Here is a 15509-nt window from a genome sequence, read left to right as displayed (position 1 = left end):
TCAGTCTTTTTACCTGAGGTCCCATTCCCTCATTTTCATTTGTAAAAACTGAACAGAAATATTCATTGAGGCAGTCAGCTAAACCTTTATCCTCTTCTACATACATTCCTTTTGTTTTTAGTCTAACTAATCCTTGTTTAACTTTCCTTTTCTCATTTATATATCTAAAAAATGTTTTATCTCCATTTTTTACTGAGAGGGCAATTAGTAAGCACGAAGCCATTTTACGTTTAACATTGAGGAATCTTTGCAAATATAATCTGAAATTAGCACAATATCTATATTTTTATAAAAATGTAAAACATCAAACACAACCCACCCTGATGTCGAGTACATTCAACAGCTTTAAGAGCCCAGAAGCAAAGCCAATTGAGAATAACTTTGTGTGACATATTTGTAACAAATAGAAAGGTGTGATACATCTTTACCTGTTTATTAAGCCACTTAAATAATTCAGAAATGTATAAAATGAACATTGATATATAATTCTCTAACACATTATTTTCTTTTTCAATTTTTTCAAAGCGCTTTTAACATCCTGGTTTTTCAGACTGTATATAACAGGGTTCAGCATTGGAATCAAGACAATGTATAGAAGAGCAAAAAACTTGTCCTGCTTGGGAAAATAACTTGTTGTGGGTCTCATGTACAGACAAATGATGGTTCCATAAAATATAGTAACGCAGGTCAGATGCGAGGTGCACGTAGAAAAAGCCTTTTGTCGTCCTTCTGCTGATCTTATTTGTAGAATGGTGGAGATAATAAATACATATGAGATTAAGGTGAGAAGGAATGCAGGAACGAGCAATATTGCCCCTTCGACAAAGGTTAACATCTCCACTTTGAAGGTATCACTGCAAGAGATCTTCAGCAATGGTGTGATGTCACAAAAAATGTGATCGATAAGATGAGATGCACAAAAGGACAGATTAGATACAGAGACCACATGTCCTATAGCGTCCAGGAAACCAATGCCCCATGAAGAAGTCGCAAGAGCAAAAGTGTGTCTTAAGCTCATCAGATAAAAGTAATGAAGGGGGTGACAAATTGCCACATATCGGTCATAAGCCATGGCAGCAAGCAATAAGATTTCACTAAGTGTCAGAGACAGAAAGAAATACATTTGACTCATACATCCCAGAAAAGAAATAAATGTATGATTTGTTAGGAGAATATGTAATATTTTTGGCAGAATGTTTGAGGTATTACTGATATCGAGTAATGAAAGGTTCAGTAAAAAAATATACATAGGGGTGTGAAGGTGAGAATCACTCAAAATTACAAGAAAAATTGTTATATTTCCCCAGAAAATAATGATGTAGCATAGTAGAAAAATTAAGAATGTTGGGAACTGGAGTTCAGGGATATCCGTCAGGCCTTGTATTGAAAACACTGTCACGTTCTTTTTTTCCTCTAATATCATTTTCATTCTGGTTAAACAAATATATATAAATATATATATACATTACTTTAATCAGTCAGTCAAATGTATCTAGTCCTTTCTCACTACTCTGGCACTAAAACAGTTAACTAGTTCCTATATGTTTTAAAACTACTTAAGTGTAATAAAATATAAAATATTACATCAATCAGAAGTGATGGCAAAGATAGAAAATAGCAAGTGAATAACACAAAACGAAAATGTCATCACTATTACATTAGACTAATTATGAAAAGTGTCTTTTATATCTGTATTGGCTTAGGGAATACACGGACTCTCATCCATGAATGACATTTCTGCTTTCATTCATTGCACTGTATCATGGTAAACTTTTCATTGCTACAGAAAAGACAGACATTACTTAAAACACAAGCAACACATGGTCTAAAAATACCAAAAGTTGCTATATAATTTCTAATGTATATATAATTTTACATGTATTAATAATTTAAATTATAGTTCAATATACTAACTTATTTACAAGTGTATCTTTATATTACCATTTTGAACTGGTTTAATAGATTGTTCGATTATATACAGTCACACACACAAAAAATCCAGATTTTCACCCAGTAGACACTCATCTTTTGTCGGCAAAATCAAACAGTAAGCGAGACATTACTACACATGTGACATTTTAAGACTGTGTTTCTCTTCGCTATCGAAAGCAAATTAATAATTGACTATATTTCCGGCATTAAAAATTACATCATTGTAATAAAGCTGCTTCATTGCACTCATGGTCTTAAAAAAAACAGAGAAGTTAATTGTATAAATTAATATGAAATTCAGGGTTAAAGGGCATAATGAAAATGTATAATGTAGTAGTTTGAAGCTCATGAAGTTGTTATTGATATGAACAGTACTTACCAACATGTCGATTGTAATCATACCGGTACCTGAAAGTCTTTGAAACGCTGTGGAAATCACAGACTGTCACAAGCAGCAAGCGCTCTGCGGGGGGCAGTAATTTGCTGCTCTGTTATACTGGGTGAAAGAGAAATGAAATATTCCCCAGAGTATGAAAAGTTTAATAAGAGAAACTTTGTACGAGAGTCACCTAGTACTAGTGAAAAAGTAAGCTGCTGTCAAGAGATTTAATAAAATGAGCAATCGATATAAACATTAATTAGTATCTTGATTAGGTCATTACTTTATTATGAAATATTTATTACACAAGTATTTAAGTTCCACAGAATGGGAAAAGTTTAACTCATCAATATTATGGATAAGTTGCCCATCTTCTCTTGTATGTAGATATTAGGGAAAATTCCACCACAATCAGAAATTGCACGAGCCTGTGAAGACTGGCCATAGGAAGCAGGGGTAATGCCCAGTGGTCTGCCTTATTACTTACTATTTATTTACATTGAATGGATTCTAATGTTAGCATTGGTTCTGTTCTGTGTCCTATTCATACCCCGGGTATGACTGCAGCTCTTAAAAGGGGAGAGTCTGGATACATAGTGTCACGTCCGCTGTCACTGGAAAGCACACACACCGGCGAAGTTCTTCGGCCCTGGAACTCTAAATAGGCCAAGTAGGCACAAAACTGCATGAAAGTTAGAACAGTTAACTGACTGTCCATGCATAACTAAGGACCCATCAGATAAGAGAGTATAAGACTAAAATTCTGATCAAATATTATTAGGTTTACATAAGGTAGCATGAAAAGAGGGTGGTCTTCAAAGGTAAATAATGGATACATTAGTATCTGTAGAGGGGGAAAAACGTTAAAGGAAGAATTTTGGAAGGGCTTTAAATAAAAGGTTTAGATTTTTAACGTTAAGTTTTAGGGGGATTAGAGAAATTTACCCTGACCTGCCAAAAGTTAGCACCTATCATCACCTATCAGGTTTAAGAATACACGCCATAACTTACAAATGGGGATTCTCAGTAAAACTTTTCTGTAGTAAAATTATTAATACACGAAGATTCGGCCAAACCCAACACATACAAAGATTTTCTTCCCCATGAAGACGAACATGAAGACAAACACGAAGAGTTGGCCAGCCCCCAAGTCTAATTGTTACTATTAAAAAATGTCCTTACTATCAAAGGGCAAGGAATATGGCGTGTAAACGAATATGAGCTTCCAAAGCCACCAGGGCAGAGGTTATTTAGCAAAACTGAATTGGCCATGAGATGACTTAAAACATAATTATCATGAAAAAGACAATAAAGCCGATTCAGTATGCTAATAAATTAAGACAAACAGTTCTCAAAACTCATGCACATGGTACTAGAGTGTATAACCCTAATCATATTGCAGATACTTTGGCTACATTACATGGCCATTTGTATAATTTGAAAAAGGATCCTCCAATCTTTCATCCACACGTTCAAGAAACACTATCTATACCTAAGATCTCTCATGAAAATGGGGAACAAAAAAGCAAACTGACTACCAAAGAAGAGGTTATTAAATCTCTCAACCCTCATAAGGTTCCTGGATCTGATTACCTCATGGTATCTCCAAATCTCGAAATTACTGGAATAACTATTAGCTACCAAAATTAGTTAATAAATGGAAAAATAATCTGGGTCCATCATTTTCAGAAGAAATACATATTTTATTAGATATAAAAACATGGAATATATGTCTCATTCTCTTCTAGATTCAGTGGCTTTATGTGATAAGCTCCGGGCATCCACTATAGCCCTCAAAGAAACTCTTACTCTATATATGCCATTCTGCCCCCCCCCAGATATGCCTTATACCCCCTATATGCCACTCTGCTGCTTAAAAAAACCTCTTATATTCAAGCAGATACGGTATTTATTTGCTATTGTAAAAATGCTATGTATTATAGCTTTATTTTTTCCTTTAATTTTCCTAAACTTGACAGGTGATGTTACTCATTGTTATCCAGTAGTGTGTGTTTTCTGATACAGAAAAGTTTTCTTTGATATTGGATCCAGCTAATATTTTTTATTTCAATATTAATTAACCCCTTCAGGACCGGGATTTTGATACTAAGGTGTCACTAAAGGACCGGAGCCGTACTTGTGTTTTTGCTATGTCTTTCTTCAACTGTAATTTCTCTCAATTGGTGCACCCACACAAATCATATATTGTTTTTTCAGCACAAGTAGGGCTTTCATTAAGCTGGGTAGTACATTGTTTTGTTTGAAATAAACTGGAAAAAGTGGGGAAAAAATAAAAAAAAACATTTTACAGTTTTGTATACATACAAATTGTACACACATTGAACCAATGGGAAACAATTATCCCAAATATATTCATTAACTTGTCCTGATTTGGAAACCACCCAACATAGCCAGGATTTTTATCTATTTTGACCAGTATAGGGCAAATATTGCAAGGCATGCATCACGTTTTTGAAATGTAATTTTTTTCAAATTTGGCATAACAGTCTAATAACTGCAATAGTTGTCACAGATACTGATCACCCCCCCAAAATTATATGTTTATGAACAGTAGATACGTCAAGGTGTACAACTAGGGTCATTTTGACACTTTTCAAACAGGGATTTTATCGCCAATTGCTGCCAAATTTTGAGGTATTTTTGTATTTTTTGGGGGTTTTTTTTGCATATGTTGCAATGTTGCTTTAGATTTTATATTATATTTTGTATAGAATATGTGCAACTGCAGAAAAAAACACCAAATTGTGTTCACCAACATCCCCCGGTTCCAACAAGGCCTCACATGCATGGTTTATGCATTTTTTTTGAGGAAGCTATGAGGGCAAAACTGGAACATGCGCATTTTAGTTCTCAAATTTGGAATTTTCAGAAATTGGTTTACTGGGCCCATATCCCATTTGGAAGATTTTGGATGCCCCCCACTGTAAAGTACCCCATAAAAGTATATATTTATGAAGAGTAGACAAGTCAAGGTGTTTGACTATGGTAGTTTTGACAGTTTTCAGCCAGTCATTTCTTCACTGATGTCTGCCAAACTTCACAGGGAAATTATTTTATTGCGTTTTTAACACATACATTTCAATGTTGCACTGAATTTCTTGCACACCATAAGTGCAACAGTGGAAGAAAACACCACATTTTGTTCACCAACATCCCATGATTCCAACAAGGCCTCACATGCATGGTTCATGCATTTTTTGAGGAAGCTATGAGGGCAAAACTGGAACATGCGCATTTTAGTTTTCAAATTTGGAATTTTCAGAAATTGGTTTACTGGGCCCATATCCTATTTGGGACATTTTGGAAGCCCCCCACTGTAAATTACCCCATAAAAGTATATATTTATGAGCAGCAGTCAAAAGTCAAGGTGTTCAACTAGGTTAATTTTGACAGTTTTCAGGCAGCCATTTCTTCATTGATGTCTGCTAAAATTTCACGGAAAATTTATTTTATTGCGTTTTTAACGCATACATTTCAATTTTGCAATTTATTTCTTGCACAGCATATGTGCAACAGTGGAAGAAAACGCCACATTTTGTTCACCAACATCCCATGATTCCAACAAGGCCTCACATGCATGGTTCATGCATTTTTTGAGGAAGCTATTTTTGAGGGCAAAACTGGAACATGCGCATTTCAATTTTTAAACTTTTTTAAATATTTTTATCAGATTACTTGTAAGTGACAGGTTTGGGCCGCTGACATCAATCAGGGAGATCAATAATCAGCGACTTAAAATGTCACCGACAAGTGATCAGGTAATAATTATGTTGTTTTTTTTTTATTATTAATTTGTGTTTTTTCATAATTACCCTAGATGACCACTCTCTCTTTGTAGGGCAGGGTCATCCATGGGTTGCCACAATGATCCGATCACTCCTATTGGCCAGGAGTGATCTGATCATCATCAGCCCAGCATTTGACCTGGAAGCACCCTGGGCTTTCAGGTCAGTGCTGTTATTTTTTTTTTCATTTTTTTATTTTATTTTTTATATTTTTTTTTAAAAAAATTTTTAATTTGTTTTTAACTCTTTCAATGCTGATGCTCCATTGAAGCACAGCATTGACTGATATTTAGTCCCCACAAACTTGTGGGGACTAATATTAACCCCTGCAATGCTGCGATGGGGGTCATACACAATCGCAGCATTGAAGGGGTTAATTGAGCAAGAGGGGGGTGGGGGTTAATTGAACAAGGGAGGGGGTGGGGGCTGGTCTCCACACTCATGTGGAGACCAAAGAACCCTGTCTCCCTGTCCCTGAAGCTGCCTCTGGCAGCTGGGACACAATCTCTCATAGACTGGAGATGGCAGGGGAGGAGTCTTTTTGATCAGTCCTACAGGATTTTTCTGCAATTGCGGTTTCAGCCTACAGAATCACTCCGTGGGAGTGATCGTAGGCTTGGGGGCGGGCTTAGAGAGGCTGTGCTGGTCTGCCCTGACTCCTGGGCAGACAGCAGCAGCAGCGCCCTCGCGATCACCACGATTGTGGCGATGTGGGGGGGCGGTTTTTGAGGAAGACGTACCTGGTACATCCCGGTCTACCGGTGACCTGTGACCAGGAAGTACCAGGTACGTCCCGGACCTGAAGGGGTTAATTTATTTATTTTCCTCTACTGAAGCCAACCTAACACGTTTTTTTTAATGTATTTTCCTCACTGTCAAAACTTTATTGGAAGTTACTATAGTCTACAAAATACAAAACGTCAAGAAAAAAGTATTGGAAAAAAAAGTATACAATAACATAAGGGAAAAATATAAAAGATTGTTGTTAAATTTTTTCTGAAGAAATCCAAACACATTTTGACATTTATTTTATTTAATTTATTTATTTAATATGTCACTACATCTTCATCAATCCAAGCTCTTTAGGATGTTTTAATGACCATCCTTTGTACTAATTTCTTCAACGTATCCTTAACTTCTTGGTTTTTCAGTGTGTAAATAACAGGATTAAGGATCGGAATTAAGACAATGTATAGAAGAGCAAAAAATTTGTCCCGTTTGAAGGAATAGCTTGATGTGGGTTTCATGTACAAAGACGTTAACGTTACATAAAAGACAGTAACACAGGTCAAGTGGGAGATGCAGGTGGAAAATGTCTTTTTACGGCCTTCTGAAGATTGTATTTTCAAAACAGAAGACACAATAAACATGTAGGACAAAAAAGTGAGCAGGAAAGTAAGAACAGCAAATATTGCCCCTTCTACAATTGTTAACATCTCCACTGTAAAGTTGTCGCTGCACGAGATCTTCAGCAATGGTGGAAGATCACAAAAAAAGTGATCAATAAGGTGGGATTCACAAAAAGACATTTTGGAAACGAGAACAGCATGTCCTGTAGTGTCCGTGAAACCAATGATCCATGAAGCAGCTGCAAGTATAACAGTGTGTCGTAAACTCATGAAGATAAAGTAATGGAGGGGGTGACAAATTGCCACATATCGGTCATAAGCCATGGCTGTAAGAATGAGAGCTTCAGTGAGTGTCAGAGATATAAACAAATACATCTGAGCTATACATCCCACAAAGGAAATAGTTTTATGTTGTGTTATAGCAATAATTAACATTTTCGGAAGAATATTTGAGGTGTTACCAATATCAGTCAATGAAAGGTTCATCAGAAAAATATACATAGGAGTGTGAAGACCGGAATCACTCAAAATAACCACAAGAATAGTTAGATTTCCTAATACAATTATGATATAGCTTAGGAGGAAAATGGAGAAAATTGGGATCTGCAATTTGGGGATATCAATCAAGCCTTGGATTAAAAATTCTGTCACATTCTGCTTACCTTCCATTTTCATTTTGTACAGCGCTTTCTAAAATAAATAAATAAATAAACAAACATAAGAATGTCACTAACCAAGGAATAATATTCAATAACTGCTTATATACAGAAAGAAGCATTAGCATATTCTAACATAGGGAAGCATTATCATTATTATTATATCAACAATTTAAGAAATTATTAAAAATCATAATATGCGGCTTCTGCATACATGTAATTTTGGGCTATATTCACTAAATGTGCGATTGCAGATAATTGAAACCATTTAACCCACATAACTCACCGTGCATCATGAAGAGCCGACCCTGCTTAATACATGGTGAAATCTGTGAGTTTTATCTTAAGTGGTCTCTAACTATAAAGGCGACCTCAACTATTTTTGCAGGGAAAACTCTGCTTCATGATGCATTATAAAATAAATGAATGGAATGTGAGCAGATGGGCAAGATTGTCTCCCGCTATACTGCCTGAAAAAAGAGTAACTGCAGTTTCCTTAAGCAGATTAATAAAAGTCGATTATTTACCACAATATACATCGTGTTTTTTCATCGGGCTTCTCCTTTAATTTGTTGCACTGAATCATGTAAAACCTTTCAGCGCTGGAAATAATTCTATAGCCTGAGTACTACAGAAAATTCAGACATTACTTAAAGAAGCATAAGCAACACATGGTCCAATTAAAAATACCAAAAACTGCTATAAAATGTACGTTGTATAATATATATCATTTTTAATATAACTTATTTGTAAGTATAACCTTATATACCGATTTTCAAATTGTGTAAACGATTGCCTGATTATATATACACATATCTATCTATCTATCTATCTATCTATCTATCTATCTATATCCTATGTTCATCACAAAATATATGTATATACTCAACTCTATATTTAGTTGTACTTTGTACCTGTTCCCCAAATTAAGAGTTGTCAAGTAGACACCCATCTTTTGTTAGCAAAATAAAACGGTAACTGAGATGTTACTGCACATAAAAAAGATGTAATTTCACCTATATAAAATTCCTAGTATCCCAGTTTGTAAGGAAGTAATTTTAAGACTATTGAAAGCCAATTAACCATTTACTATATTTGCGGCATTAAAAATTGCATTATTGGAATAAAGCTGTTTTGTTGCTTTTTAAAGAAAAAAGAAAAGTTCTCAAAATGAAATAAATTAATATAAAATGCAGGTCTAAAGAGCATAATGAAAATGTATAATGTAGTAGCTTGAAGTTGATGAAGTTGTTATTGATATGAACAGTACTTACCAATCTGTCGATTGTAATCTTACTGGTTCCTGAATGTCTGTCTTTAAAAGATTGTGGAAATCACAGACTGTCACAAGCAGCAAACGCTCTGCGGGGTGGCAGTAATTTGCTGCTCTGTTATACTGGGTGAAAGAGAAATGAAATATTCCCCAGTGTATGAAAAGTTTAATAAGCTAAACTTTTTACAAGAGTCACCTAGTACTAGTGAAAAAGTAGGCTGCAGCCAAGGGATTTAGTTAAACAAGCAATCTATATCAATATTAATTAGTATCTTGATTAGGTCATTACTTTATTATGAAATATTTATTCCACAGAATGGGAAAAGTTTAACACATCAATATTATGGTATGGTGATATGATAAGTTTCTTATCTTGCCTGGTATGTAGACATTAGGAAAAATGTCTACCATAATCAGAACTTGTATGACCCCATGGCCATGGGAAGCAGGGGTAATGCCCAGTGGTCTGCCTTATTACTTACTTTTTATTTACATTGAATGTATTCTAATGTTAGCATTGGTTCTGTTCTGTGTCCTATTCTTTCCCCCTCCCGGGTATGACTGCACCTCTTAAATGAGAAGACCAACAAGTCAGTCTGGATACAAAGTGTCACGTCCACTGTCCACCTGAAAACACACACCGTGAAGTTCTTCAGCCCTGAAACTCTCAATAAAGGGTTGAGCCCCAAGTAGGCACAAAACTGCATGTAAGTTAGAACAGTTAACTGACTGTCTGACACAGACAGTACAAGAGCTACAAGCCGGACAAGCCGACCTGCATCACCAGTTACAAGAACTATGCTCTGGACGTCCTGCTCCAGGACCAGCCCACCATCTGGTACAACCGATGGCTACCCCCGAGGGTGAAGCAGCACCTGAACCTCCCGGCACCTGACCTTGGCATTGTTTTCTGGACTTCGTGTTTCTATCCTATCCTGATCAGGCTTGTTTCCCGTTATTGCACCTTCGCCGCCTGCCCCGATTCGGATTTGGCTCTTGTACTTCGTCTTTTGTACTTGTCCTCCTGCTCTACGCTCCCAACCAGTCCTGCTACAGCCTGACAATATGAACCGTCAGCAACTGCAGAGGGTGATAAAGAAACAATTCTACGCCAGGGAATTCTACGTCAAGATATATGTACCACCACAAGTTCGTCAAGAGGTGCTACAGCAATATCATGCCACTCTCTTACCGGGTCACGGACTGCTTTTCATCCACAAAGCAACGGACAGGCAGAAAGTATCAACCAAATTTTAGAACAGTATCTAAGGTGCTTTGTTTCCTATCTACAAGATGATTGGACCCGTCTGCTACCCACGGCGGAGTATGCATATAACAATCAGATACAACAAGCCATGGGTTATTCACCTTTTTACTCCAACTATGGATATCATCCAGTCATGCTCCCGGGATCTCCTATACCAAGTGCTGTACCTGAGGCCACCAAACGACTCCGGGATCTCTTAGATACCTATAAAATCATTAGACACAATTTACTAAGAGCATAACATAGATACGAGACATACAGGGTGATACAGCGACTCTAGGGCAGCTGTCCTTCATTAGTTGATGCCAGAGGAGGCCTCTGCCGGTGACCAATAGAGTCGCTCGTACGGACCTTTAACTCCTACAGATTCCTTTTCCCGTTAACCCCTGGGATGCTGCGTAGAGAAGGTAGGCTAGAGGCAGTGGGAAGGGACCAGGGAGATTAGGTAGGAGATATTAACAAAGACAAAGATTCTTTGTGTTGTGCTTCTTCGTCTTGGTGTACGTTTACCCGCCACCATATAAGTTTATTTGGTATTCGGTTTGAGCAACAAATACGCACTATTCGTGTTTGTTTTCATGTTCTCCAGAATATTAAATCACAACTCTAGTTTTCATACTAGAATAAGCGTTAAATGGGTGCAATCCCAGATTGAGTGTGGAAGGCATAAAGGGTTATTTTGGGTGAGGGGTCAAGTCTGTGTCAGTAAGTGGACCCTATAATTGGCAGAAATTAATGCATTTATAAGGGGGTGGATATAGGTCAGTCTCCCTGTTTTCCCAACCATCGTATTTCAGGTGTGAATACGTTTGTCTTACCTGTTTTGGAGAAATTGAGTTTTAGGAATTGTGCAGACATAAAGAAACAGGGATTAGACAGTAACTGACACGATCAAAGAGATGGTACCGAAAGGCAAATGTTGAAATTAGTTTGCCAAGTTAAGCAGTGTAACTTGGGAACAGAAATAAAAAGGCTCCCATAAACTACAGAAAAAATGGAACCCTGAAGTGACCCCACATATACAATACGTGGTTGGCATCCTGTGTCCTTTTTGCGAATCATGTATCACTAGTCACAACAATCAATAAGGGAATAAAATGGCCTGAACATAAGTAACAGTCATGGTGCCACGGACCCAACTTTTAGTTTGGAACAGTGTTTACATTACTCCATTACATTATCACTGAAGAGGTAAACAATACAGATTTTTTGAGCTCCAGCAGCGACAAGGTTAACTACACATTTGGAAGTTCTGCACTTCAACAGTTAAGTGGCTAACTACAAATACATATGGAAGTTGAATTCCAGCACTGAAGGGGTTAACCACATACACACATTTAGCATGAGGGATTAACTACACATAGGAACAGACTGAAAAGGCAGGTACAGGCATGCCCCCAACAACGTACACAATGAGTCCAGAACATGTATGTAAAACAAAACTGTACAGCACTACATTTTTCACTTATCAATGTATGCACAGCACTGCAATCGTCAGGTTATTTCTACTACAAAGCACTCAAAAGACACTCGAAAGACAAACTGAAGCGCTGTCAGAATGCTGTTATGTGTCAGTTCTTGCAAAGTGAGCTTACTTAAAACAAGGCAATGGTTGTGCTGCAACTATGTCCTTACTCTCGAGCGTCCTTAAAGTGCATTGGCTGCTGTTTAACCCCTTAAGGACAATGGGCGGTCCTTAAACCCATTGAAAACAATGCATTTTGTCTTTGTCATTAAGGGGTTAATACCTGCATTGCCACGATCAGTGTCCATAGCAGCTATGCTAGCTCCTGCTGTCAGAAAAGAGATCAGGATCTCAGACCACAGCTTTCTTCCAGCTCTCTGTAGAGCCAGTCATGATATCCAATCAGCACGTGGTACATTATGTGTATCACAAACATTGATGGCCGTGAAGCGTTAAAATTTTGATTCTTTACACCTTCATCTTCATAGCAAATGACACCAAGAAATTGACGACGACAATTTTGTCTACATCTTCTTCCTTCTAAAAAAAATTACTTCCCTTCAAAAAGAAAATACATCTTTCCATCTGTCATTTATTTTATATATCATTCTAAAAGTCACCTTAAATGTTGTTTACAAAGTATACAATAATGTGAGGAAAATAAAGAAAATGCCATATTCTGCCAAAATCCAGACACAACTCATCTTGATATTTAATATGTCATTACCTCTTCACCAATACTAGCAATGATTGACAGATATTTATAAAGTTTTAATGACCATCCTATGTAATAGTTTCTTCAGAGTATCTTTAACTTCTTGATTTTTCAGTGTGTATATAATAGGATTAAGGATCGGAATCAAGACAATGTATAGAAGAGCAAAATATTTGTCCTGTTTGAGGGAATAGCTTGATGTGGGTCTCATGTACAAAGAAATTAACGTTACATAAAAGGCAGTAACACAGGTCAGGTGGGAAGTGCAGGTGGAAAATGTCTTTTTACGGCCTTCTGCCGATTGTATTTTCAAAACAGAAGACACAATAAACATGTAGGACAAAAAAGTGAGCAGAAAACTAACAACAGCAAAAACTGCCCCTTCTACAAAGGTTAACAACTCTACTTTAAAGTTGCCGCTGCATGAGATCTTCAGCAATGGTGGAAGATCACAATAAATGTGATCAATAAGGTGGGATTCACAAAAAGACATTTTGGAAACGAGAATAGCATGTCCTGTAGGGTCCATGAAACCAATGATCCAGGAAGCAGCTGCAAGTATAACAGTGTATCGTAAACTCATGAAGATAAAGTAATGGAGAGGGTGACAAATTGCCACATATCGGTCATAGGCCATGGCTGTAAGAATGAGAATTTCCGTGAGTGTCAGAGATATAAACAAATACATCTGAGTTATACATCCCACAAAGGAAATAGTCTTATGTTGTGTTACAACAATAATTAAGATTTTTGGAAGAATATTTGAGGTGTTACCAATATCAGTCAATGAAAGGTTCATCAAAAAAATATACATAGGAGTGTGAAGACGGGAATCACTCAAAATAAGCACAAAAATAGTTATATTTCCTAATAAAATTATGAAATAACTTAGGAGGAAGATGAAGAAAATTGGGAACTGCAATTTGGGGATATCAGTCAAGCCTTGGATTAAAAATTCTGTCACATTCTGCTTATCTTCCGATTTCATTTTGTAGCGCTTTCTAAAAAAAAAAAAAAATTAAAAAATAAACATAAGAATAAGAATAACAAAGGAATAATAATCAAGAATTGCTTATATACAGAAAGAAGCATTAGCATATTCTAGCCCAGGGAAGCATTATCATTAATACTATCAACTATATTAATATATCAAGAACTTCCGAAATTATGAAAAATTCATAATACGCGGGTTCTGCATACATTTTTTTTCAGACTATATTAACTAACTGTGAGATTGCAGATAATTTAAACCATTTAACTCACGTAATTCACCGTGCATCATGAAGAGCCAACCTCAGAAAGCCTTTCTGGCCAGAGTTTCTGAGACGACCATGCTTAATACATGGTGAAATTTGTGAGATTTTTCTTTAGTCATCTCTATTTAACTATAAATTTATGCAAGACGACCTCCACTATTTTTGCAGGAAAACCCCCTGGTTATGACGCAATATATTATGGCATAATAAAGTAAATAAGTTGAATGTTTCAAATTACTAAAAGGTGAGCGGATGGGCAAGATTGTCTCCCGCTATAATGCCTGAAAATGAGTAACTGCAGTTTCTTTAAACAGATTCATAAAAGTAAAGTATTTAAATGTACCACGATATACCATCATATATTTCCATTATTTTTAGTCGAGGTTGAAGAATAGTGCTCAACTCATCTTTCATGGACATTTATCTTATATCCATGAATATTTAAAAAGGTTCAATAATACTTAATTTCTCATTTCATGATTGTTTAGTGCAATACCTATTATATCACTGGCATTTTTTTACTTGATCAAGCAAATAATTAAATAATTGCTGGTTTAAATAGGCATTACTGGTTTATCAAGCCTCCCGGTTACATACCTGTCTCTGTGAGTCTCTTTTAATGTTCTGAACAATTTTATAGACATCTGCAAAACCTAATGGCCTAACATAATGGTCTAACATAATGGTCTAACTGGGTAAAATGCAGACTGATACATGTTGCTTTTACAATGTTTTAAAAGATTATAGTAAGGGGGACCCTGCTTGCATTGTATGTTCTCTTTTGATCTATATTTCTTACAGCCGTGTACAGAGCTCAAATCTAGTTGTGCTTTTTCAAGTAAGAATATTATATATCATATAATTACATCTGTTAACACTCTCAGACTGACCATCAATTTCAACCTGCAACCTTAGATGTATTTAAATGTCGGAAACTAATAATAATAAGCAAGTTCCTACCATACATAGCAAAGAATGACAACTGATGCCCAATAAAGCCAACTTATCTGTCTCGGTTGATGAAGGCAGTCTGGTTCGATCTTTATGTTATCTCCCCGTAAACAGCAAGTAAAGCCCAGCACCTGTTATAGAATAAGAAGTGTCAGTAGTTTGCTGATCTGTTATATTATGTGACAGCGAAAGCAAATCATCCAGAGAATACATTCTTTCACAAGTTAAACTTTATGTCAGAGTCTGTGATGAAACAGACAATGACCCCTGAGACATCCGATAATAATCAACACTCACTAATACTCAGAAAAGCCAATTAAACAGACTGATTCAATACGAATTATTGACTTGAGTTTGACTTTACTTTTCAAATAGTATTATTTCTCAGCACCTTGTATGTTCTATAATTCTGTGAATATAAGACTTGCAGACTGGTGTTTTCTGGCCTAGTCTTAAGGCC

At 36.3% G+C, this 15509-nt stretch overlaps 2 protein-coding genes across 2 annotated transcripts; both read right to left on the bottom strand.

Annotated features, from left to right (window-relative positions):
- Positions 1–449: 449 nt before the first annotated feature.
- LOC128468280 (olfactory receptor 1019-like) lies at positions 450–1429 on the bottom strand. The gene has a single exon (XM_053449969.1). The coding sequence runs from the start codon at positions 1427–1429 to the stop codon at positions 491–493; it is 939 nt and encodes a 312-aa protein (XP_053305944.1). The 3' UTR covers positions 450–490.
- An 11308-nt stretch (positions 1430–12737) lies between these two features.
- On the bottom strand, positions 12738–13830 carry LOC128468279 (olfactory receptor 1019-like). Its single transcript, XM_053449967.1, has one exon. It carries the CDS (start codon positions 13828–13830, stop codon positions 12889–12891), a length of 942 nt encoding a protein of 313 aa, XP_053305942.1. The 3' UTR covers positions 12738–12888.
- Positions 13831–15509: the final 1679 nt, after the last annotated feature.

This window comes from Spea bombifrons, chromosome 11 (genome assembly GCF_027358695.1).
Source record: "Spea bombifrons isolate aSpeBom1 chromosome 11, aSpeBom1.2.pri, whole genome shotgun sequence".
In the NCBI taxonomy this organism is placed as follows: domain Eukaryota; kingdom Metazoa; phylum Chordata; class Amphibia; order Anura; family Pelobatidae; genus Spea; species Spea bombifrons.
Note: the sequence above shows the minus strand (reverse complement) of the source record. Positions and strands in the feature narration are given on the sequence as shown.

Bases quoted from the DNA above. Each gene is read 5' to 3' on its own strand.
- LOC128468280 (XM_053449969.1), bottom strand. From the start codon at position 1,429: ATGAAAATGATATTAGAGGAAAAAAAGAACGTGACAGTGTTTTCAATA.
- LOC128468279 (XM_053449967.1), bottom strand. From the start codon at position 13,830: ATGAAATCGGAAGATAAGCAGAATGTGACAGAATTTTTAATCCAAGGC.